Consider the following 25,302-nt stretch of genomic DNA (forward strand, 5'->3'; position numbering starts at 1 on the left):
CACTACGCGCAGTGCGCAGCTTGCCACGCAGCTGTTATCGCGTATCAACGCAGTGATTTTGCTGCTCACGCATGGGGATCGAACGACCATCGCAGCGTGTACCCACAAGATGGCGGCATATGACGCCACGCTGACGGCCTCTATTGTCATTGCGTGCCTATTGAGCTCTCATAATCGAGAAACTATTATTTTAGCTATAGTACGCATTACGGTTTTGTTATGTTTTTTATGCTTAAAACTTATAAAAGCTTACTTTTCTTTTTAATTTAAACAACTTGCATGACATGCAAATGCAAGACTCAAGACTTCCAAGTTTGATTACCGTACTGCAAAATCCGGGCCTACCCTGCAGGCTGGTGTGACTTACAGTGAGACTGTCGAAATGCACAGCATCCATGCATTCACATCATACACAATGTCATGAATGTAAATTAAAAACAGTCATGGCCGTTGACGTTTGCCTTGTCATAGTACATGCATTGCATGTCATGATATCCACGTATCATTCACAGATCACATTCATATGGATTGAACTGGAGCCCAGGACTGGAACTTTTTGCAGCGATTTGCTCACAATTGCCATCCATTATTTCCACAACTATTACCAGCTATTTGTCTCGTATTCGCTGCATTATCGTCACCAAATACCTTCAAATATCTCTTTTTTTCCGTCTCGATCGTGCATTCGAAACAATTTGGGTCAAACCAGGTTAAATAATAAAAGGATCGACATGACCGATGACCCAGGTCAAGCAATTTGAGTGATGCAAATTCGTGACATTGACGTTTTAACACCATAGAATTGAGAAAGGGACCGATTACCTCTCTCAAATACTACCGAAACTCCATGTAATTTCAAAATTCCCACTATTGCAATTTTGAAAAGACATCCGTAGATGTAATATTACTCCGTAACGAAAGAAAAATGTTTTCAAAATACTTCCAAAGAAAGAATTATACCCACCTTTCACTGGCAGGACTACTGCATTTTCTCTTCCTTGCCTCCATCTTTACTGCAGTACCGTCGCCGATCAGCTTTCAGATCAGCAAGATCTTGCTGACGTCAGGCGCCCTGACATAGCAACGCAAAATTGGTATAGCAACGTGTGACAGAATTAGCAGATAAACATCTTTGCCGTTGCACACCCATTCGTATTTAGCAGTAAACCTCGATAGAAATTGATGACGTCATCGTAATTATTCCTTGATTTCATCGGCATCAAGATTCTGGTCTCAAAACTCCGAGGCTGGAGTTTGGCGATTAATCAACAACAGAGGGCGCTATGTAGAGTAATTAACGACAGGGGTGAAAGATCAGCTTCACGATATAAATCAAAGAAATACGATTTACTGAGTCATTGGCGATGACTGTATTTAAAATCATTGGTGTTTTTTTTAATCATGATTGTTTCAACGTCATGCATACGTATTGTCGCACACATTTGACACCATAATTAATCAGATATTATAATTATTAGTATATGTTCTACAAATTGGAGAAAAATTAACGGACAATACAGGTTTTCCTATTGCTCATGCTTAAACCATACCTTCGCTATCTATGCTTAGACACATGTTTTATATACACAGTGGCGGCACCAGGAATATTTTTGGCATGGGGGATGGGCAAAGTTACGGTTATTTGGGGGTGGTGGTAAATCAACCAATTTTGCGCAAAATTGCTGCAAAAAGTGAAAATTGTCATAATTTTAGGTTTTTACTGGGGGGGGCAAGAGTTCTGACTGGGGTGGGCATTTCACCACATGCCACCCATGATGCTGCCACTGACAACACACACAAACACTTTGAAATGTCAGCATTAGATATACAACAATGTGTCAGAATAATAGTCAAATGTTGATACTTGTCTTGTCTGCTACTGCACAAAATGCCTGGTGTGGCTACCAACGTACAGATCATGCATCGCTTGATTACGTAAATTTTCTTTTCAATTTCCTTGTAACTGCTGATTAAGTTCTTGAAAGGGGCCACATCAGGAGCTGTTTTGGTGGTAGATGGAAGTGAGTTCCATTTGGGTATGGTCTGCGGATAAAGTGAGAATTTATAGCAGTCTTTGTTGGGGTATATGTTTGATGGTGTAAACTTCTGAGTTTTTTTGTAAATATATATTCAATTGGGATGCTTTTTCACATAACTTTCACAATCAACATTGTAAATGTTACATTTGGCTTAGAGGCAGGCTAGCGCAATATATTGATTAATCAAACATAATTAATTTGTGTATTTTCTTTTCAGACTACAGTACCACTTCTAGTGCAGATCTTGAAGTCTTGCAGAAAGAACTTGAAGAGAAAGATCGACAGAGAGAGGACCTTCTGCTCAAGGTTAAGGTGAGTGTTTATGCATGGCAGAAGCCATATGTGACCTGCTCTGATAAAACCAGGAATAAGTCACATTTTTGATATCTCATGATTTGAGTAAAAATGTAAGCACTAGAGACAATAAGCTTTAAAATCATAACAAAATTTTATAAATAGCGTCAATACTTTTCAAGATATGGATAATTTTGTTAATGATACCTTTATATTTTTGCCAAATTGCTATTCTGAGTAATGGGCCAATGAGTTCCCTACCTTACACAGGATTGCATAGGGATTATCACAGCTCAACTGTTTTTTATTGATTAAATAAACCTCTTTTTTATAAATACTTTCAAGGATTTGAAAGTTTACTTAGTACCAGAGTCAAATAGCATCCATGAAATGAAAGAATTCCAAAATTTGATTTTTTTTTTTTGGGAAACCCATCTTTAAAGGCGTATAACTTAAAAACATGTCTGGCGACGATAAATTTATGGTAAACAACAAGCATCATTGGCGTCATTGTCTGTACGTCAAGAGACCCAGAGGACATTTTGTGTGTTAATTAGATCTTAAGTACAGTTCTGATCTGTTTATGCATTTACCGTCTTGCATTCTAAGTGAATAATGCTCTGAACATGCCCTGTCTTTACATGCTCTGCATAATAAGTAGATTTTGCTTGGAAACATTTACAAGAAGTTATTTTCAGAGATTTTTAACAAAATCACTTATTTTCAAAGAAATATTTTAGACGCAGTGCATAATGTAGTCCATGTGTCACATTTTAAATTGTTTAAACATTGTTCTAACAAAACCAGGAACAAGTCACATTTTGGGCATTTCATGATTTGAATAACAATTTAAAGCACTAGATAATAAGCTTTAAAATGATACCAAAATTATATAAATAGCATCAATACTTTTCAAGATATGGATAATTTTGTAAATTTTTGATACCTTGATATTTTTGCCAAATTGCTATTCTGAGTAATGGGCCAATTAGTTTCGTGCCTTACACAGGAATGAATAGGGATTATCATAGTCCAACTGTAATTTATTGATTAAATAAACCTCTTTTTAATAAGTACTTTCAAGGATTTGAAAGTCTACTTAGTCCCACAGTCAAATACCATGAAATTAAGAATCCCAAAATTTCGTTTTTTTTATGGGAATGTCATCTTTAAAGGGCTATAATTCAAAAACATATCTGGCGACTTGTTCCCGGTTTTGTTGCAGCTGGTCACATATATTATGTGTATTTATATTTTGTACCACTGTAAAGAAAAAAAATAGAATAGATTTTTTGGAATACATTCATCAGGATTCAATATGATTTTAATAATTGAATTTCTTATTTGCAGACCTACCGTGAAAATGCTCAAGAAATACCGATCTCGCTGTGAAAAGAGCAGAGGAGTAAAGCACAGCAGATCAAGATTATGCGCAAGACGCATGAGTCGCATCTCGAAGAAAAACGACAGCTAATACGCAACTTACAAGATATTATAGAAGAACAGGAGACTAGGATATTTGAATTAGAAGGAGAATTAAAAGGTTGGTTTGTCTTTTGTCTCCCAAATACACCCAAATGTCTCCCAAATACACCCACATATCTAGTAATTACACCCAAATATCTCCCAAATACACCCATATGTCTCCCAAACACACCCAAATGTCTTCCAATACATTCAAATATCTCTCAAATACACCCAAATGTCTAACAAATACATCCAAATGTCTAACAAATACACCCAAATGTCTCCCAAATACACCCAAAGATATCATAGAAGAGCAGGAGACTAGGATCTGTGAATTAGGAGAATTAAAATGTTGGTTTGTCTTTTGTCTCCCAAACACACCCAAATGTCTTCCAATACATTCAAATGTCTCCCAAATACACCCAAATGTCTTCCAAATACACCCAAATGTCTCCCAAAGACATCCAAATGTCTCCCAAATACATCCAAATGTCTCCCAAATACATCTAAATGTCTCCCAAATACATCCAAATGTCTCCCAAACTCAGAAAACCATACCGCTACTTGCCTAAAATTGGATTTTAATATTTTAAGTCTCTAAAGCTCCAAATTGAAACAACAATGGGTTTTCTGACCATTTATTGATCAGTTATTAACTTCCTAGTAAGGACCGGAATATTATCAAGTGCCTTTTTACCCAATTGTGTGATTTGGTTTATGTTTTAAATTCGAGTAAAATGCCCGAATATCCAATATTGGGCACTTTTTTGGAGTTCTTAACAATTGAGAGATGGTCGCAGAGTATGGAAGACCAAAAAATGTACTGCTACACACTTTTAATATTTTACAAGTCATATGACATTACATTGAATAACACACACTGTTCTTTCTCACATCCCTTGTAGGTCCAGTTAGTCCCAGCAAACAATCCCCAAGTCTCTCCTCCAACATTCAGAAACTGACGGCATCTTTAGACAGACTCCAAGCAGAAATGGCAGGACTACAAGAAAAACAGATGACTGCAGAAGGAGAGCGACGAGGGGGGAAGGCGAGCAGAACACGGAGGACGCGATGGAAGAAGTCAATGAGCTGAAGGAAGAATTAGAAGAAGCTCACAAGATGATTAGAAAATTGCAAAGTGGTGAAGTGAGTACTGAAGGTTAAAGGTCAAATAATATGTGTTTGCATGGCAGAGGTCATTAATTCAGTAAAATATTAACGAGCTGAAGGAAGATGGGCAGAAACTCAAAAGATGATTAGAAAACTACAAAATGGAGAAGTGAGTACTGAAGGTCAGAGGTCAAAGACTCCGTGACACACGGACAATCTTACCGCTTTCCGATGTTGATTAAGATACTTCTTACATCGATCCTGAGATGCTTTTTTCCGCATCTCAAGTATCTTAATCAACATTAGGACTTTAGGAGTCTACAAAACATTTCTGTTTTGGACTATTATGTTTGATTAATCTGCATGTCAGAGGTCATCAACTCATTAAATATTAATGAGCTGAAGTAAAAACTGAAAGAAGCTCAAGAGATGATTAGAAAATTGGAGAAGTGAGTTCTTACTGATTATGAAGGTCATATATTTATATTATTAATTAATCTGTCAAAGGTTCATTTTGAAAATTTTATTTTCAAAGATCAAGTTTGTGGTACAGAGTTTCCATATAAGAACTATATTGTTGGATATAGTGTGTCCCCCATTTCATTCTGTAACAGATGGTAACTTCCTGTCTCCACATGTTGCTATGAAATTGCAGGCTTTTGGCCATATAAAGTTAATTTTTTGGTTATCTTCCCTTCCTGCCTCAATTTATGGGATTAAGTCAATTTTTTTAAAGATTTTTGTTACTTTGGAATGCTGTAGGAATACTTCATACCGATAAGTATAAGATTATTAGAGAACAAGTCTTTTTGTGATACTCTAGTTACCATAGCTACGGGGTTTATTCCGCATTAAAAAAAAAGGCCTCCTCCTTTTCCTTTGAGCACTGTTGGAAAAGGCCAACAACTAACAATACTAATTTTACATCCAGGGAAAAAAACCAAAAACACCAAAATCCTCCGATGAGAACCAAAAATTACATTTTATGTGGTATATTACAGAACATCTGTGGAAATTATCCCCTTGTTCCGGTAATTTTATTGATTTTAGTGTGGTAAATTGGCTTTATTTTTATTCCAAATTTCACAATTGAAGAAGTCAAAATATGATTACCCAAATGCATACTATGCTATCTGTTCACGTCAAATTTCAAGTGGATTTTATGTGTAAACATTCTAGTAATAGTTGAGTGGATATTGCCCGATAATGACTGTACTTTACCAACTTCGTCAATCAAAGGTGTACATATGGTGAAACAAGCTCATGATGGAATTTCTGTTTGAATGTTTAGTTTTTCAATACCTTTCAGACCAATACTCTATAAACTGTAAAGTAAGTTGAAATTAGTCGCTTGTAAATTTTATAATAGGTAGAATGTTTTATAAAAAGGAATCTTAATATAAATACAGATTTGGGGTAAAAACAACAATTATGGAGAAAATCACAAAATAGTTTATTTTTGTCAATTTTTTATGGATATTACCAACAATTGTTTACTTTATTCCTTTTTGACAGATCTTGGCAGGTAGCACAGACAACGAGAAAGAGATTGAAAACCTGAAATCACAAATCAGTAGATTACAAGAAGAGCAACTCAGAAAGGCACAAGCTCATGATGAAAAGGTGGCCAAGGAGGACAGAGACAAACTCAAGGTATAGTCTATTTGTCTGGGTGTCTGTCTGGTTGGGGTTTGGTGGAACAGGGTTCCTATGGTCCTTGAAAGTCCTTAAATTTGAAAACACCTTTTCAAGGCCTTGAAAGTCCTGGAAATTTGCACAAAGTCCTTGAAAGTCCTTGAAAATTAGAAATTTACAGAAAGTATAATTTTGACAAAATTTGGGGAGTGGAAAGGAGCTGTCACTTTTGTTAATACGCAGCTTTTTGTATTGTGGTAAATCCTTGAAAATCATGCTTTTGGACCTTGAAAAGTCCTTGAATTTATGCGGGAACCCTGTAGGTGTTGAGTCCATGTTGTATTTTAGGCTGAAGTGTTGGATTTGTTTTAGAAAGGAAAGCATGGAACTTTGAGGTTAACACAACAAACATAGGTTTGATTGATACTGACAACAAAGTTAGGCTGACCTGTTTGTCAAAACAACTAAACATGCCTAAAGTTCAAGAAACTGAAAGATCACGTATCCAAATCTATTGTCATGTCATCCTATACATGAGCCAAAATAGAATGTTCAAAGAGTCATTTAACTGTTTTCTTCCCAACATGATGTATTTCCTCATTGTTTTGGCTGTTTGTAATTGTGTTTTCCTGCCGGGGGGCACTCCCACTTTGGAGGTGACGTGTACGTAGGGGCTGTTAAGACCCCCTTTTCAGTGTCGTTGTCACCCAAAGACCCCATATTTGTTTTAAACAAACATATGCTGTCATCCGAAGACCCCTTATTTTTCCCATTTGATCTGCCCCTTATTTTTTAATTTGAACAGCAACTTTCATTTATCACTGATTTTGTTACTTATTTTGAAAACAAAGCAATTTGAAGCCATTTAGAACTAGAAATTCAATGTTCGAGGTTTCTATGGCACTATTTTGGCTCTCACCCAAAGGTTCCATTTTTTAAAGAAAGGTCATGTTCTCACCCAATGACCCCATATTTTTTGCATTTTGCTCTCACCGAATGCCAAAAATCATGCTCTCACCTAATGACCCCATTTTTTTATGTTAAATTGCTCTCACCGAATGCCCCTTGTGAAAGTGTCAGCCCTACACCTATATCCATTTCATATTGAAGTGCCCCTCTCCCAGGTTTTCCCTTGCCTGAGATCGGTATAGATCTCAGTTGTTTTGGGGGTTTGTATGTCTTTCTTCTTTTGATTAATAAAGATGATTTCATAAATTACAGAAAATACAATCGGAAAACACCAACTTGAAGGACCGCATCCTGGAGATGGAGGCAGACCTTGCCACAAAGTCCAAGATCCTGTCAGAATCCGAGACCAATCACAAGACATCTCAGGCTCAACTTGAAGGAGAGATATCAGAACAGGCAGCTAGGTTGAAGGAGATTGAAGAAGCATTTTCACAGCTCAAGGACAATCCACAGGTATATTATGTGACCCACAGAATTAAAGACTGAGAATCGGGACACAGCCGCCATCTTGATTCAGGCATGGAGCAAAAATTGGGTGTATTCGGTTTCCCTCAGAATGCATTCGTTGTCATGCAAGCGTGACAGGAATGAAGGGCGCATTTGAGAGTCGCACTTGATGCAACCTGCACGTGAGTACCAAGACGCTTAAGCTGAAACGCATAATTGTTTTCGTTTGTCTCCGCGCACCGTCGGAAAGGACCCGAATACCCCCAATTTTCTCCGCATAGCTGATGCCGCGATTGTATGTGGCTGTATAGGGAATCCCGGTTCTCCTTCTCTAATTCTGTGGTGTGACCCGATTTAGTCCACTCTGGCTAATGTTGGCAAATACTAATAAACCGAGATATAGCCAGAAAAATAGATTGGGATTGTAGTACATGTAAGTCATAGTTAGCCTATGAACTTGTAAAAATGTTGTAACTTTGCAACCAAATCAGTTATATAAACATGAGGTTTGGATTGATAGAAAGGGATTTTTTTTACTTTATATAAAGCTGCCATAACTCAATTTTGAAAAAACAAATAACAGTCTGAGTGGACTGGATCGGGTCACATATGAACAAAGAATGATTTTAATGATATAAAATTTAATCATCTAGAATTTACCGCAGTTGTTTGAGTTAGGTTTGTCCAGTTTTGGCTATTTAACTAAAAACTGCAGTGTATTTTTTAATATCAATACATTGATCTTATAAGAAATGAGTCATAGAAGCCAATAATCACATGTAAATCCTTAGCTCTTGCAGTTGTTGAGTTGAGGCCAATAATATATCAAAACAAAGGTTTTGGGCATTTTCCCCAGAGAGAACTTGAAATCATGCACACATGGAAGAAATGACACCCCTTACATCAAGCCTTGGGATATCCTTTATAGAACCCATACCATTCCTCTTGTGTGTCAGCTTTACTTGTCTCAATATTTAAGAGCAAATACCACAAGGTTATGCTCCCCTCCGACCCACCTTGATTAACAGCAGAGATTGTCAACTAGCAAAAATCATTGTGCACTCTCATAATGGGCTATTCCATTTAAAATTCACTCTTCCCCTGTGGAAGATTTTGTAAATATCTTCCACAGGGGGAGTATGAATTTCAAATGGAATTAACACATTTTCAGCTCCATTTGAAATTCACCTTCCCTCTGTGGAAGATTCATGTTGAATCTCTCTCAGCTGGTGTATGATACTCAAATGGTGCTGCCTAATGTGTTTATTCCATTATAAATTCATACTCCCCCTGTGGAAGATATTTCTGTAATCTTCCACAGGGGGATTGTGGATTTTAAATGGAATAGCCCAATCTAACAGATGAAGTCTACAAACTATTTCATGTTTTCAGGTGGTTGAAGTGACCAAAACGGTCTCGGTGGAATCCAAGGAAACATTGAAGAATTTAGCAGCAGCTCAAGGCACTAATATCAAGCTGAAAACACAACTGGCAACTCTCAAGAAACTCTGCGCAGATCATGAGGAGAAATCCAAAATTAAGATGATAGAGATGAAGGAAATACAAAAGAAGGTAAGTAACTGGCAACTCTCAAGAAACTCTGCGCAGATCATGAGGAGAAATCCAAAATCAAGATGATCGAGATGAAGGAAATGCAAAAGAAGGTAAGTAACTGGCAACTCTCAAGAAACTCTGCGCAGATCATGAGGAGAAATCCAAAATCAAGATGATAGAAATGAAGGAAATGCAAAAGAAGGTGAGTAACTTGGAAGCTTAATTGAAGCATGCTCACCTTTAAAAGCTATCAAACATTTTATATTTCAAGTGTTAGGCTGAAATTATTAAAAAAATTTTATGTTTTTCAAAAACGAATGCGGAATGAGGTTTTTTTTTAAGATTTGTTTTTAAAGATTTGTTTATATCTAAATTTTGATGTTACAGTTCAAATATCAATTGTTTATACCTAAACAGTAACTTTTCTTCCAAATTTGTCACAGAATTTCATGAATTTACGGCAAAAAAAACTAAAAAAACAAAAGAAGGAAAATAAAAAATGAATTTGCCATTGCGCGCTAAGAAAAACGAATGTGCAAGTGGGCTTTGAGACATAACAATTTTTTTAGCTTTATTTAAGTCTGAACTACTATGCAAGGCATTAGGCCTAAAAAAAATTGTTGACTGGCGTAACCCGACCGACCCTAAAAATAGGACCGACCCTAGACTTTTTCCTTATATTTTTGCAAAAAAAAGTAAAAAAAATGATATTTAAAAAGAAAATTAAAAAATGTTTCAATTTACGCAATTTACAGCTTAAAATGTGTGTACAAAAATAATTTAAAACAAATTGCCGACCAAAACGACCCTAATTGTTTTTTATGTTACGCCAATCAAACAATTTATTTTAGGGCTTAACAGCAGCTATTGGTATAGCACTGATGGGTTGGCTCCTTGTTAATTTGCCATGTGCAGCAGATTCTTCAACATTTCTTCATCGATTTTGATGATTTTAGACCCATTTGCTATCATCCAGTGTAAAGTTGCAATTTTGAGTTTCTTAGATTTGTCATAATTAAAGTCGCCTGTTTTGTATTCTATTCATTTATGTAAGCTTTATCAGTCAATATCTCTGAATAACTTAGCACTGCTGAATTTACACTAGGTTTGTGGTGGATGGTCACATTTAGTCTTCCCTGTATCTTTGAAATACCCAATACCATGTGTGGATGTTCAGTTCCGTGATGCTTCATCACGGTTACCCTCAGTCAGAGGTGTGGCACATTGTTCATATAATTTTTGAAATCCCAGTGTTGGCAGATATAAATACAGACCTGAAACTTGTCCTCTTTTTAGCGGATTTCAGCTTTCATGTTGATCAAAGTAACATGTTTTATTTTATTTTCAACCCAATTTGAGCCATTTTACCCCAATTTTACGCTGTTTTCAGCTTTTTTTGAGCATTTTGAGCATTTTTCTCTAAATATGTGATATTGTCTAGATAATTGCGAACCTAAAAAGAAAACATTTAATTTGTTTTCTTGGTCTAGATGACCGACCAGGAGCATATAATGGACATCATGAAGACAGAGATGGACGATAAAGTCATGGAGCTGGAACAGTCAAAGCTGGAGTCTATAGAAGAGACAAGACAGGCAGCAGAGCAGGAGACACAGGAGCTGAAAACACGCTATCATAATATCAGGTCCAAGTTTTCAACCCTTAAACCTGGCATACTCCATATTGGCAATGAGTACAAACAACTGAGAAGTTTATGTGCACAATTCCCAACTTTACTTAAGAATGCAATACAACAAACCAAAGATGAGGTAAGGGTTCTATGTTATATTTGGGTGTATTTGCAAGCCATTTGGGTGTATTTGGGAGCCATTTGGGTGTATTTGAGAGCTATTTGGGTGTATTTGAGAGCCACCACGTGGACATATTTGGGAACCATTGGGTGTATTTGGGAACCATTTGGGTGTATTTGGAAACCATTTGTGATGTGATCAAACTATAACTGTTTAATTGAAAGCTGATTTTTGGCATATTTTAAACGTTTGCACATGTTCCAACTTTTTTTTTTTAGTCAAAATTTCCCCAACTTCATTTAATTTCAGCCTGTTTTTTGGTACTTTTTGCCCAATTTCACATGCATTTTTACTTATTTTTTCATTTTTTAGGAAAGTACAGTCTTATGCCTGTTATTAGTCTGGTCTTGTTTCCTTGTTTTATTCAAGCATTATTTTTTTAATTAAGCATATGTCTCGGGCATTCATTTTGCCTGTCCCAGGAGCAAACTGTCCACCCAAATTGACACAGGTGGAGGGGTGGCTAGCCAAGACTCCGATTTCAGGTTTTTGGAGTGGAACTGAGCAGCATTTCTGATTTTTTGTTTTATAGATCGGTGAAGCCTTAGCAGGCGTGACAGAACATAACAGAGAATTAACAGAACGATATCACAGAGAGATGACACTACGCAAGAAATACCACAATGAACTCATTGACCTCAAAGGCAACATACGGGTATTCTGTAGAGTGAGACCTATCATTAAGGAGGACGGGACAGGCATCTTGGCAAAAAGTGTTATATCATTCGACACTGCGGATGATGGGATATTATTTGTTAACAATAACAAGGGGCGCACTACGATGTACGAGGCAGATAGGGTATTTACTGCTGACTCAACACAGGAACAAGTAAGTTGCAGGTTCATTGGGTTATTCCAGTTGAAGCGCCACTGTATGTAGCTTACAGTCAGTTTCATGAAGAGTAGGGTGTTAACCCCTGACATTTCCCAACCTGTCCCATGCAGTGTTCAAATGGAGCCCAGCAGAAATAAGCTTCATAAGAAATTTTCTTGGGTCATCCACTGTTGTCAAAACCGAACAAATGAAATCAAATCCAAAGTATTAGATGGCATCCATCTTGAGGTTAATAACTGCAAAACAGACTTTGCCTTTGGAACCAAGGAATGAATGAGGTTAATAACTTTGCCTTAGTTATATGTCAGGCATCGTGGAAAATCTAAACATTTTGTTTTGGACCTCGAAATATCCCGTGGGGCTGCGCCCCTCTGAATATTCATTGGTTTCAAAGGCAAAATGTTTAGATTTTTTACAATGCTCTCGAAATAACCGATGCGCACTTATTAACCTCTAATCAATAACCTCTGTTCATGTGTGAACCACGGGGAGCATGGTGGCCTAGCGAAACGGGCTCTTACTCATAATTGGAAGGTTGCGGGTTCAAGCCCAGCGACGCCATCGTGTTGTGCCCTTGAGTAAAGCACTTTATCTTGTTTACTCCTCTCCACCCAGCTGTTTAAATGGGTACTGGCATTCTTAAATGCTGGGAAGGTGGCAACCTCGCTGTGGAGGAGGTATGGTGATCCCCCACAGCAACATTTCACGGTGGAGTCTGGCCTAATCGCAAACGAAAGAGAGATGAGCACTCTGTCCTGTACAAAATGCAAGTTCGACTCCTTTACCATGTATGTCATCTAGCAAGCAATTTGATTGTGATGCACATGCACGTATGGTGTGATACGTGGAGGTTATGAATAACAGTATTGCATATGGTCTATATTTAATCTGATTCTTCTCTTTATCTCACTGGTTTAGGTTTTCAAAGAAGTGGAGCCTATTATCATCTCCAGTGTTGATGGTTACAACGTATGTATATTTGCCTATGGGCAAACAGGGTCAGGAAAGACATTTACCATGGAGGTGAGTTTCAGCTGAATGTTGTGCAAATTGTGTGTTAAAAATCTTCATGAATAAACATGTTGTATTCGGAATTGAATATTAAATCAAGTTTTGCCATTTATTAAAATGAGCGAGCTCCGCACTAGGCCCTCGCTAGCTGAGTAAACGGGAGCAATCACTAAAACAGGAAGACACTGAACAGGTGCCATACTAATATAATGGTGCTTGATACCAGTAAGGTTTTTGTTCAGGAGAAATTAAGTTAATTTAATGGTTTTCATGACAGCAAACGAGCAAGACTCAAATTCACACCCTTACACATCAGGGTCTAACACCTTATTAAATGAGCTATGATAAAATGTCAGAAATAGAGAAACTAGTTTATGTCTGATGATCCCATCAATCAAAATCTCCAAGGCCTGTGATTGGTAATTATAAGTAAACGCATAAAAGTGGAGGTATTCGTCTGGTGCCTTCTTGGGAGAAAAGGAATCCCAGAAAATGGTGAACAATGTTGATACTTTTACAAGGCAAAAAGCAACCTTTCTGGACATAGTTGACATGGTGCCTTCAGGAAAGAAAGTATCCTATATTAGGCGACGAAAAAAAGAAATCTTGTTCTACGGGTGGACGGACCTTTCAAGTAGGGTCGGTCGGTCGCCTTTTTTTTTTGTTTTTTTTTGAAAATGACCCAAAAAATCACCAAAACTGTAAATAATTTGCAATTTGAGAAAATACAAAAAAAAAGATTTGTTCCTGAAATTTCCAAAATTTGGGTCGGCATTCATTTGTACAGGAAAAATTTGTTTGATTAAAAATTGATTTTTGATCAAAAATGTGATTCTTGGTCAATAAAATGTGATTTTTAGTCAAACTCAAAATGTGATTTTTTGGTCAAAAATGTACAAATCGTAAACAAACTTTGATTTGATTGATGGGTGACGTTAGATGCAAACTATTTTATTTGCCTCTGATATTTATAATATCTTGACCCTACAGCTGATAATTGTTTGTTTGTTTGTTTGTTTACATGTGTTAGGGTTCAGTAAAGAACCCAGGCATCAATCAGAGAGCCCTGCAGCTGCTGTTTGAGGAGACGAGACACAGATCAGCAGAGTGGAGTTTTGTTATTACAGTTGCTGTCATGGAGATATACAATGAGCAGATCAGGTAAGGACATGACCATTGTTCATAAGCCCCCACCCAAAAAAAAAAAACAGGGATGAAAGTTTTCAGGCTTTTGCCTGAATTCAGGCATTTTTGTAGTCCAGAATTACGCAATTTCTTTTATTTTCAGCCCATTTTAGGGCCATCCTGGTCATTTTCTTACTGTTATCAGGATTTTTGTCAAACGTGGACTTTCATCCCTGAAAAAAAAAGTTGGTTGCTTGTCCTCGTCCGACCGACCGTCTCGGCAGTTACGACCGTAAGACTTTTTGTACAATTTCGCTCCAAAAGTCATGAACTTTTCGTCTAAAAACTGAAGATATACAAGAAATGTTGTAAAAGACCATTTCCTGCATGTTCCCCCTGTCTAGTTGTACTGGCTAAGGCTTCTGATAGTTTGTATTATCATCCTCAGCGTCTACGCAAGTAAAACATTGTTGAACTTAAAAATGCAGTATTTTCAATCTGCCAGATATATCATGCAAATAAAATTGGGTTTAGTTTTGAATTTGTCTTTGGTGGAAATTCTGTGGTTAGTGATTGTTTTACATACATGTACAAATAAGTACTTCACATTATACTTTCTGTACTTGAAAAAAAAAACTTTTCCTAACGGACCGACCGACCAAACTTCTGTAAGTGATCCATGGACAAGCAAAAATTTTTTTTTTGGCATAAACGGTATAAATATTGATTAAACAATGAACCAATGGTAGCGGATATTTGAAAAGTGTGTTTCTTGCATTGATTTTTGTCAATTCTCGGATGCGTTATTCAACTGGAATAGCGTAATTCTGCAGGGTTTACCAATGTTAAATCGTGTCTCATATGCTTGGAATCTTATCAGGGACAGGTTTATTGATCCTGTGTAGAAATTATCTGTGAACATTTTGAGTTACAAAAAAACGATTCTGATTGGTTATATTGCCCGCAAAAATATTTGCCCCCAATTATTTTGCAATAACATTTTGACAAATTTTTAAAAAATGTGTTGTAGTAGTATTTGTTCATATAAAGCATTTTATAAATGTTTGATTGCCCTTGTATAACCTGTTATTTAAATATTATTAAATTGTTTTGACTAAAACCAAAACATGTCTGTAATGGTTTAAAAACCTTGGAAAATTGATTCAGCTCCAATTTGAGCAAATTTCCAAGACCCAATCAGTTCCTAAGAACCCTGTTTAAGGGCAGTGTAATGGGAGAGAACGTGGACCTTTTCGAGCATCATTATTTTTGAATTGTATGTCAAAAGTATATAAAACTATACATTTTTGGAAAGGAAATGAGTCAAGAAATCCCATGGTGACGTCAGATTTGTTCAAAAATCTCGAGTTTTTGAAAAAATCACAAAAAATCACTTTTTTACCCCAGTTTTTTTGTGACAACTTAGAAAAAAATCCGTTCGAGTAAAACAAATTCAGTTAGCTTTTCATAAAGAAGAGACATGAACTTAGGGAAGGTTTTTTTAAATTTTTTTGATATTCGTCTCTTTTTTCAAAATATTGAAAAAAACATGTGAAAAAAGCAATTTTGTCACTCTATTAAGCTAAAAATTGCACAGAATGGTGTATATTTTTGTTTAAAACAAATATTTTGAAAAAATGAGAAAACCTTCCGTAGGCTTTGATGTACTCTAAACGATAGTGCAAAAAGTTTACCTTTTCCTTGCATATTTTTCGAGTTATCTTGTCACAAAAATCGTGCAATATTGTCAAAAGTGAACTCTGAGAAATCGTTGTTTTAGTAAAAAAATGTCAAAATTATGCACGAAACGTCCTTATATTTTAAAACGGTAAGACTTTCACGCTTGTAAAAGCTGTATCTGATGCATGGTCTAAATATGCATCTTTTTGCACCAATAAATCTATAATGTCTGCTTTCAGTGCGCCAAAATTCAAAATAATTAAAAAATCTAAGTGGCATTTTGACTGCAAATTTTTGTTTTGTTTACACCACATTTGCTGGCGTGAACAACAAACCGAATGCGCCTAGACTGCGTTAGACATACGCCAGAGTTGCGCCAGCGTCACGCTAAGCGAATCGCTAGCAGTAATCAAAATATTTTGCATTCAGCGCATTTCTGACTCATTATTTCCGCCAATTTACTAAGCTGTCTTGAGCCATGTGACTTTTTAGAGTTGAAAAGAGTGAAACAAATCAAGCAAAAATACGAGTAAATATTAGCAAGTTGTATTTTATCAGTTTCAAGTGAAAGAATACATCTTAGTGTTGATAAATATCAAGAAATCTCAAATTCGGGCGTGAACGAATGTGTCTTCCATTACTCTGGCCTTAACATCTTCTTCAGTTCCCAAAACTCCCAGTTTTGACACAAAGCAATGCACACCCATATACAATTATAAAAGTCAAGTGCCCCGCCCCCATATTGGGCCATTCCAGTTAAAAACAACACACCCCCTGTGGAATATTGGGCCATTCCAGTTAAAACAACACACCCCCTGTGGAATATTGGGCCATTCCAGTTAAAAACAACACATCCCCTGTGGAAGACATGACCTTAATAATAATATCCCACTCAGGAGATGCAGATATCAAATCGAGTCACCCCCATTCATGAGGTAATCCCATTTGACATTCACACTCCCTGTGTGTAAGTTTAAGATCATATCTTCCATAGGGGTGTATGGATTACAACTGGAATAGCCCAATAAATGCATCAGGCATGTGGTGAATTTTTTAGAATAACATGTTTCTGTTTTGTTATTCAGGGATCTTCTTAGCGATGACCCGTCATATAAACTAGATGTCAAGATGAACCCTGAGGGTGGGTACCATGTACCTGGTCTTAATGAAATCATTGTCACCTCAGTGGACGATGTAAATGAGGTAAGTAATGAGTGATTAACACTTGGCGCACTCAGGACCGTCAACATCGTGCTCTATATATTGGCCACTCAATATCGATAAATATCAATAAATCAATTTTCCTCCCAATTTTACTGATATCTTCTACATTCATCCATATTATAATAACCATCTGCTATTGGTTCAACCCTCAGTTTTTTCATTCGTTAATTCCCCTCCAAGAAAAATAATGCACATGGGTGGAAATGACATTCCTTATATCAAACTTTGGGATCTCCTTTATAGAACCCATACCATTCCTCTTGTGCATCAGCTTTATTTGTCTCAATATTGTGTGCAAACACCGCTAGGTCATGCTCCCCTCCAATCTGTCTTAATGTCACCAAGATGGCATTGGGGGCCTTACAAATTTCTTACAGAAGTAGCTGGGTATCCCCAGACAATACTGTAACAATAATAATAAGTGAATGACCACAATTGGCATGTCTGTGATTTGTTTCAGGTTTTCAAGATGGGTAAATCAAACCGTGCTACAGCCTGTACTGATATGAATGAACACAGCTCAAGGTCACATGCACTGTTATGTGTCAAGATAATAGGCACCAATAGACAGTCTAAGAAAAGGACAAATGGTAAGATAAACAAGCAAACAAACAAAGTTGATGTATAGAGTGCTACACCCATGGACGAAAAAGATAACAGACAGCGTACAAGCAGTCAAAGTCTCAACATCACCCGATAATGAGGGCCGATTGTTCCATGAAATGCGACAGGCAAAACTGCTACGTACTTACTGCATATTTTTATGGTATATCACGTAATTGTGAAGGCACACAATGCTTTATTATGTACACACGAAGGCATGCAAGGCTGGTGTGATTGTTAGACACAGCAAAATCAAACAATCGGCCCTCATGAATATGCGAGAATTCATAGCATACAATGCACAAGGACTGTGGCTACACCTAAGCCATCACACTTGACAGAAAATCACTGACCCAAGGGAGACCATATTACCCCATGAGAACTACCTGCCGATTGGCCAAAATGAATATTGTGTCCATTTTTGAACCAATCAAGGGGTGAAATAGTTTAAAGCTAGCCTAGTCATAATTGGCAATTGAAATGAGTATTTCAAGTTATCAACCAATCAGAAATGCTGTTAGATGATCAGTAGTGTCCAGGAGTTCAACTCATTGAGTATAATTCATGGATGCAGCTCTATGTAGGTTCAGTACCCTAACAGCCTACATCTTGTAATTACCATCATAACCAGGAGACTAAAAAAAGGACAATTGTTCAGTTAAATGGGTTAAGATAACTTCCTCCAATCCTTTAGGAGTAGGGATAAGGTTGGGATTAGGGGATAGTGTTATCACATGGACTTGCATTTGGTGCATGAGGTCCCCGGGTTCAGTTCCCACCAGTGGCAACTTTGGTATTGGCTTGGAAGGAAAACAAGTCCACTCTCACATGGTGTATTTAGATTTAGGTAATTAAACCGTGAGAGCCCTCTATCCTTTCAACTGGAATAGGCCATTTTCATTTGTTTTTCTCCTCAGGCAAACTGAACTTGGTAGACTTGGCAGGTTCTGAAAGGGTTGGAAAATCTGGTACAAATATGGACAATACAAGGCTGAAGGAGGCACAGAGTATCAACAAATCACTGTCCTGCCTAGGTGATGTCATCCACGCCCTACGAGCCAAGCAGAACCATATACCATACAGGAATTCCAAGTTGACATATCTACTGCAAGAATCACTTGGTAAGTACTAGGCTTGTTTGTACTCATGTCAGTCTAGATGATGTCATTCATGCTCTATGGGCCAATCAGAATCATATACCATACAGGAATTCCAAGTTGACATATCTACTGCAAGAATCACTTGGTAAGTACTAGGCTTGTTTGTACTCATGTCAGTCTAGATGATGTCATTCATGCTCTATGGGCCAAGCAGAATCATATACCATACAGGAATTCTAAGTTGACATATCTACTGCAAGAATCACTTGGTAAGTACTAGGCTTGTTTGTACTCATGTCAGTCTAGATGATGTCATTCATGCTCTATGGGCCAAGCAGAATCATATACCATACAGGAATTCCAAGTTGACATATCTACTGCAAGAATCACTAGGTAAGTACTAGGCTTGTTTGTACTCATGTCAGTCTAGATGATGTCATTCATGCTCTATGGGCCAAGCAGAACCATATACCATACTGGAATTCCAAGTTGAGATTTCTGTTTAGTAGTAACAACAACACAAACCATGGTTATAACGCTTTACACCAGAGTCCCTTTTTATTCGCTTTTACAAAGAACAAAAATTTGGACAAAAGAAGCAAAAAATTTAACAACAACAACATTAGTACATTAGTAAGCAATAGAAAATAAATGTGTTTTAAGTAATGTTTTAAAATGATTAACAGTCTGATAGTTCTTCATATGGTAAGCTGTTGTAAAGTTCAGCAGCAGCAATAGAAAATGAACGGTGGTCATAGTGAGTCGATGGTGATGGGCTGTAGACCGCTGCCGTCATTCGTCCACCATCTGGGTTGATGACTGAGAAAACTATGTGGAAAAAAAAAGACAGACTTTGCAACAGGATTCTTGTGGCATAGAGCATGCGCAGTTGTGTCCAAATTGACCTTTTGTCCGAGTTGGTTATTTTTAGAACTTCATGTGATATTGTCACAATGGCGCGGTACAGAGGTGCGCTAGTCAGTCGCGCAATGACGCACAACCAAAGTCGTGTGAGGATATTTCATAAGTCCGACACACTGAACTGTAAGTTATTCAGTCGTTACTACAAAGCATAACACAAGTATATATATGCAGTGTAGACAACTGATGGAGTGAGTCTAGATAAGCTGGTTTACGTGAAACTGAGTGAAGGAACAGACTATAAAATATATTGATTAATAAATAAATCAGTAAGGGAACAAATTAAAAGTTTGACATTAAAGCACTTTCATTTATAGGAGGCCCTTCCTCCCTCCCGCTAACGTAAGTTTGAAATGATGAAAATTCTAACCCAAAAGATCAACTTTGACCAATATTTTAACTCGCCATTTTTTCAATGTTTCTTTCAATTTACTCCCCTGCAGGTGGTGACAGTAAGACCTTAAAAATAGCATAAACACACACAACACGCATCGTTCTCTGCGATGTCTGCAACGCAACGCCGAGCACGACGCGGAGTACGCAAGCGTTGAAAACAGGCGCAATAGTCAAGTTGAATCGGGTGATGACGGAAAAACCTTAACTCCCCTCACCTCACCATTTTTTCAATGTTTCATTCAATTTACCCCCTGCAGGTGGTGACAGTAAGACTTTAATGATGGTACAAGTATCACCAGTAGCAAAGAACGTTGGTGAATCCCAGTGCAGCTTAAGCTTTGCGCAACGTGTGAGGGCGGTTGAATTAGGTGCCGCGTCAAAGAAGACAGAAACGGCCGAGGTTGCTGCACTTAAAGAGAGGCTAGCACAGTATGAGGTACGTATTATGAGAACAAATCATAGACTTTAGAAGGGAGAATGAGCATTTCAAAAAGCCTTGTTTGCGTGATCCACCATTATTTTGGTGTCTTTCTAAAACTCATTCTCTCTCTTTGATGTGAATTGTACTAATGCAGACCTGCCAACTGTCCCTCATTTTGAGGGATTGTCCCTCATTTGGGGTTTACAAAAAGTGAAAAGGAGGGACAGTCCTGCTTTCTGAAAATTTCAGTGATGGCAAATTTTTATGTTAGAACAGCAGAAAATGATGCAAATTTCACTTTAAAATTTTGCTATAGCATTCTCTTTAGTCTATTGTGATAAATTCAGACCTGCAAAACCTCTGAATTCAGAAAGTATTGCACACCTCAAGTCATTGAATTTGTACCTGATTTGTGTACATGTACAAGGTTTTGGTTTCAATATCCCTCTTTCTGACTTCGGAAGGTTGGCAGGTCTGCTAATGTACTTATGTCATGTTTGTTACATTACATGGACCATACTCTCAGATTTTGTCAACTTTTTCTAAGTTTTGCTCAGGAATTGGGCTATTGTACCTAAAATGAGCTATTCCAGTTGAAATCTACACACCCAGTATGGAAGATGTGACCTTAATCTTTTACACATACATGGAGTGTTAATTTCAAATAGGATTACCTGAATGGGTAACACCATTTGAAATCTACACCCTCTGTTTGGGAGATTTAGCTCATGTCTTCCATAGGGGGTGTATGGATTTCAACTGGAATAGCCCATACCTCTCAGCCAATATTGTTATCCCGATCATTGTTCCTACTCACATCACATGACCTAATTTGGCCAATAATGTATCACAAGCCATATTTGGGTCATATGGCCTAAATGTGAACACTAATTCAGATGTAAAAATCACTTTGTTTTGTACCTTTTGTATTTTTGTTTTTTGTTGTTAGAGATATCTAGAGGTATATGTCGATAAACTGAACAATTTTGGAAATATTTATTGACTCTTGCTAAGAATATAAATTTTTATAATATGATATTCTTTACAAAGGGTCAAAGGTCGTTCCAAAATTTGATCAGTTCTTGTTGATACGTATAATATACTGTGGTGACTATCGGTGCTAGATCTAGAATTTTCCTCTCTCGTACTGCATGACTGCATGGACACTGGGTGTATTTGATGTTGATATTAATATCATCACAACATTTGGTTATATACTGTAGACCTTTTTATAATTGTCGCTATAATTTTGTCTCATTATATAATTATCTCATTCAATAATTATAAACTTTGTCTCATTGGGTAAATTAAGTCTGGTGTCAAAACATAATTTAGTTTCAATTCAAAGTTATTTTTTCCATCAAAATATTTACAAGGAAATGAACAGCTCTAAAAAATTATTTTACCTTCAATAAAGAAAGGTTTCTATGAAGGAGGTGTGAAATTGCATAACCTAATGAAATAGGCATGGTCCAATTATTCATGTTCTGTTTTCTATCTTAGATTGAAGCCTACAATTTAAACAATATGTTTCCAAATTTTGAGTTGTATTGCTCCCGCGGTTTTGATATGAGAAATAAAAACTGTTCAAAAAAACAATATCACGGGCGTGAAGTTTCACTTGGATAATGAGAAAAATATGAGCTTTCTTCTGATACTAAAATCTCAGTTGTGATGAAGAATATAGGGGCTGACGCTGTTGATCGGGGCAAGGACATTTAAAGCCCTTTTAATTTTGAGCTAAACAAATGAGGTAAAAGAAAGAAAATTGCTATTTCATTCGAGTGCCTACAATGTGTGTATTAGCTCGCCAATCATATTATTATCATGAATAATAATAATATTGGCATAGTTTCACACAGCTAGGACGAACAAACAAGACATATAATAATAATAGTAAAATTGAATGGTTCTTTTAAGCCGCAAAATCTTCCGTGGAACTCAGAGCGTGCAAACACATGAAAAAGACAAACAAACAAAGAAGCAATTAATTCTGTGAATCTGGAAAAGCTTGATGAAAGAGATGTGGTTTTAAGCTGATGTTTAAATTTGAGAAAGTGTGGGGATGTTACGAAGGTTGTTTGGAAGCGAGTTCCATACAGTTGGAGCAGCAAAATGAAATGAGCGTTCACATAGAAAGACCAGTAGCGATATTCAAACAGTTTATACATCAAGACGTAAGACGAAATGGCGATATACACACAGTTTATGCGTCACTGATTCAATGAATAATTCAATAACACACATGCACGCGATGTGTTTAGCCACCACTCGATTGATGAAGATTTCACATGTACTGTTCCTAGGCACAATACATACAACTGCAAATTCTGAAATTTCTGAGTATCTGAGTTTTGACACCACATTTGACTCACAATGGGACAAAGTATAGTTATTGCCAATGTGCTATTCCAGTTGAAATCCATACACCCTATGGAAGACACAACCTTATCTTCCACACAGGGAGAGTGAATTTTAAATTGGGTTACCTGAATGGGTGACTCCATTTGAAATCTACACCCCTGTGAGGGAGGTGTTGGTCATGTCTTCCATAGGGGGTGTATAGATTTTAACTGGAATAGCCCAATTATTTAAATGGTCCATACTTAACACTCATTAAATGAATGTGACAAAGTATAGTTATTGCCAATTATTAAAATGGTCCAAACTTTTCATTCATTAAATGCAGAGGAAAAGCAAAAGCTGCAATACCGGCATTGGTCCAGCCGTTGTCAGGACCCTGCTTCAAGTGAACCCTATGTGTGGGTGTGGGCAGTCCATGCCTCCACCACCGCCACCAGAGGCAGTATGAACCAAAATATGCAAAGTACTGGGTCAACGACAAGTATCATGTAACTTTACGCTTTGTGATCCGATGAAATTATGTTCTTATAGACATCATGTAGTGTGAGGAGAGTTCTAGATCTGCAGCATTGATTTTGTCATCGTCGTGTCATGCAGTATGAAAATACGCAGCTTACACAAATTATGTTGAGTATTGCTCGATGTGAGCCAATGACATTAAGTCTGTCATCATGTTAGTTTGAGGAGAATTCTAGATGAACAGCATTGATTTTGTCATCGTTGCATCATGCAGTATGGATTTACTCAAATACCACAAACTATTTTGAGTATTTTTTATGCTCCCTGAACCATGACATTATGTTCTTACATTGTGTAGTCTGCTAGTGAATTCTAAATCAACAGCATTGATTTTTGTCATCGTCGCATCATGCAGTATGGATTTACTCAAATACCACAAACTATTTTGAGTATTTTTTATGCTACATGTGCGTGAGCCAACGATACAAGTTCTTTGTCATCTGTGGTTTGTTGGGATATCTAGACAGGTCTAGAGCAATAATTGTGTCATCATTTCATCATGCAGTATAAATATACTCAATTACCCAAACTATATTGAGTACTGTTTACAATCTATGAGACAATGATACATGATCTTATGTCATTTTGTAGGTTGTGAGAGTTTTTTAGCTCTACATACAACTGATTTGTCACTGCCGTTAACCACTTTTGTGATAAAAATCAATTTTACGGAATCTTTTTGACATCATACAACTCTGTTGAGATTTTCATTCATCTGATAAAGCTTTACATTGAATTTAGAATCCTGAAGTCAATATTGGCCAGTATTTTTCAGTGCAATACTTTTTGTAAGATAATTCTACATTCTACAACTCTTTCGGATGCTTCTACTGCCATTGATTGACATATGTGACGCAAGGATAAACGTCATAAAATTTTTGGAATCTGCTTAAATATAATTTTGTTATTTATTGAAAATAAGCAAGAACACTTAGACCAGAGGCCATGGTCTCAGATTTAGACTGAGTATACAATGTATTTATGTTTACAAAATGTGTCTAGATGTAGTTTTGAAGATTCTAAATCTAGAATCCTAATAACCTCCTGACGTCATCAATATTTAGAAAACAGAATGATATGGTTTTCTTTGTTTCGTCATTCTTGTGCCAAAATACTTGGACATCATTTGTCCAATTCTTAATTGCCGAGTTATGGTGTATGTATTTATAAACAGGATCTCGATCATTTCAATGAAAATGAGCTCATATACAAGTAACTATGGTAACATCTTAATTCTTCTCCAATAGGATTCGCCATCATCAGCCTCTTACTCATCACCTAGTCAGAATAAGAGTACCCCTAAGAGAAATGGGTATGCAAGGAGCACCCCAAATTCAAGAAAGTTGTGATACAGAGATTAGGAGGCAGTAAATCAATAGTCTCTTACTCATCTCCTAGTCAGAACAGAGGTACACCCAAAGAAAGGTGTATGCAAGGAGTGTGCCAAGAATGATGTGTAGCAGAGACTAGGAAGAAGATCAGTTAAGATGTCTGCTGGTTGCTATTAAAGCAGGGTATGTCACCATGGTGATTTTCAAGATGGCCGAAGTGTACTACTATATACAGGGTATTATCATGATGAAAATGTAGTTTGCAGCAGCTTTGGTTTGTGTATTTTTTAACAGTACTAACTGACTGTGGAAAGTGGCATATGGGCAAGATTTGGGCCTATTTGAAAACTAAAATATAAAATGATTAAAAGAAACAATATTTTTGTACTTATAAAGGCTAGGATTGTCAAGCTTTTTTTCTCTATGAAACATGGGAAAGTAATTTT

General features: G+C 36.9%; 1 protein-coding gene across 1 annotated transcript; it reads left to right on the top strand.

The window, feature by feature from the left end:
- The first annotated feature begins 1,833 nt into the window (after positions 1-1,833).
- On the top strand, positions 1,834-25,302 carry LOC140145013 (kinesin-like protein KIFC3). Its single transcript, XM_072166807.1, is given in 17 exon segments — positions 1,834-1,909; positions 2,257-2,351; positions 3,684-3,876; positions 4,706-4,828; positions 4,831-4,946; positions 6,426-6,563; positions 7,767-7,967; positions 9,354-9,533; positions 11,006-11,284; positions 11,859-12,155; positions 13,080-13,184; positions 14,203-14,333; positions 17,063-17,180; positions 17,662-17,791; positions 18,722-18,925; positions 20,479-20,657; positions 24,773-25,302. Coding segments are annotated over 17 exon segments (2,667 nt in total). The 3' UTR covers positions 24,875-25,302.

The sequence above is a fragment of the Amphiura filiformis genome, chromosome 2 (assembly GCF_039555335.1).
Source record: "Amphiura filiformis chromosome 2, Afil_fr2py, whole genome shotgun sequence".
NCBI classification, from domain to species: domain Eukaryota; kingdom Metazoa; phylum Echinodermata; class Ophiuroidea; order Amphilepidida; family Amphiuridae; genus Amphiura; species Amphiura filiformis.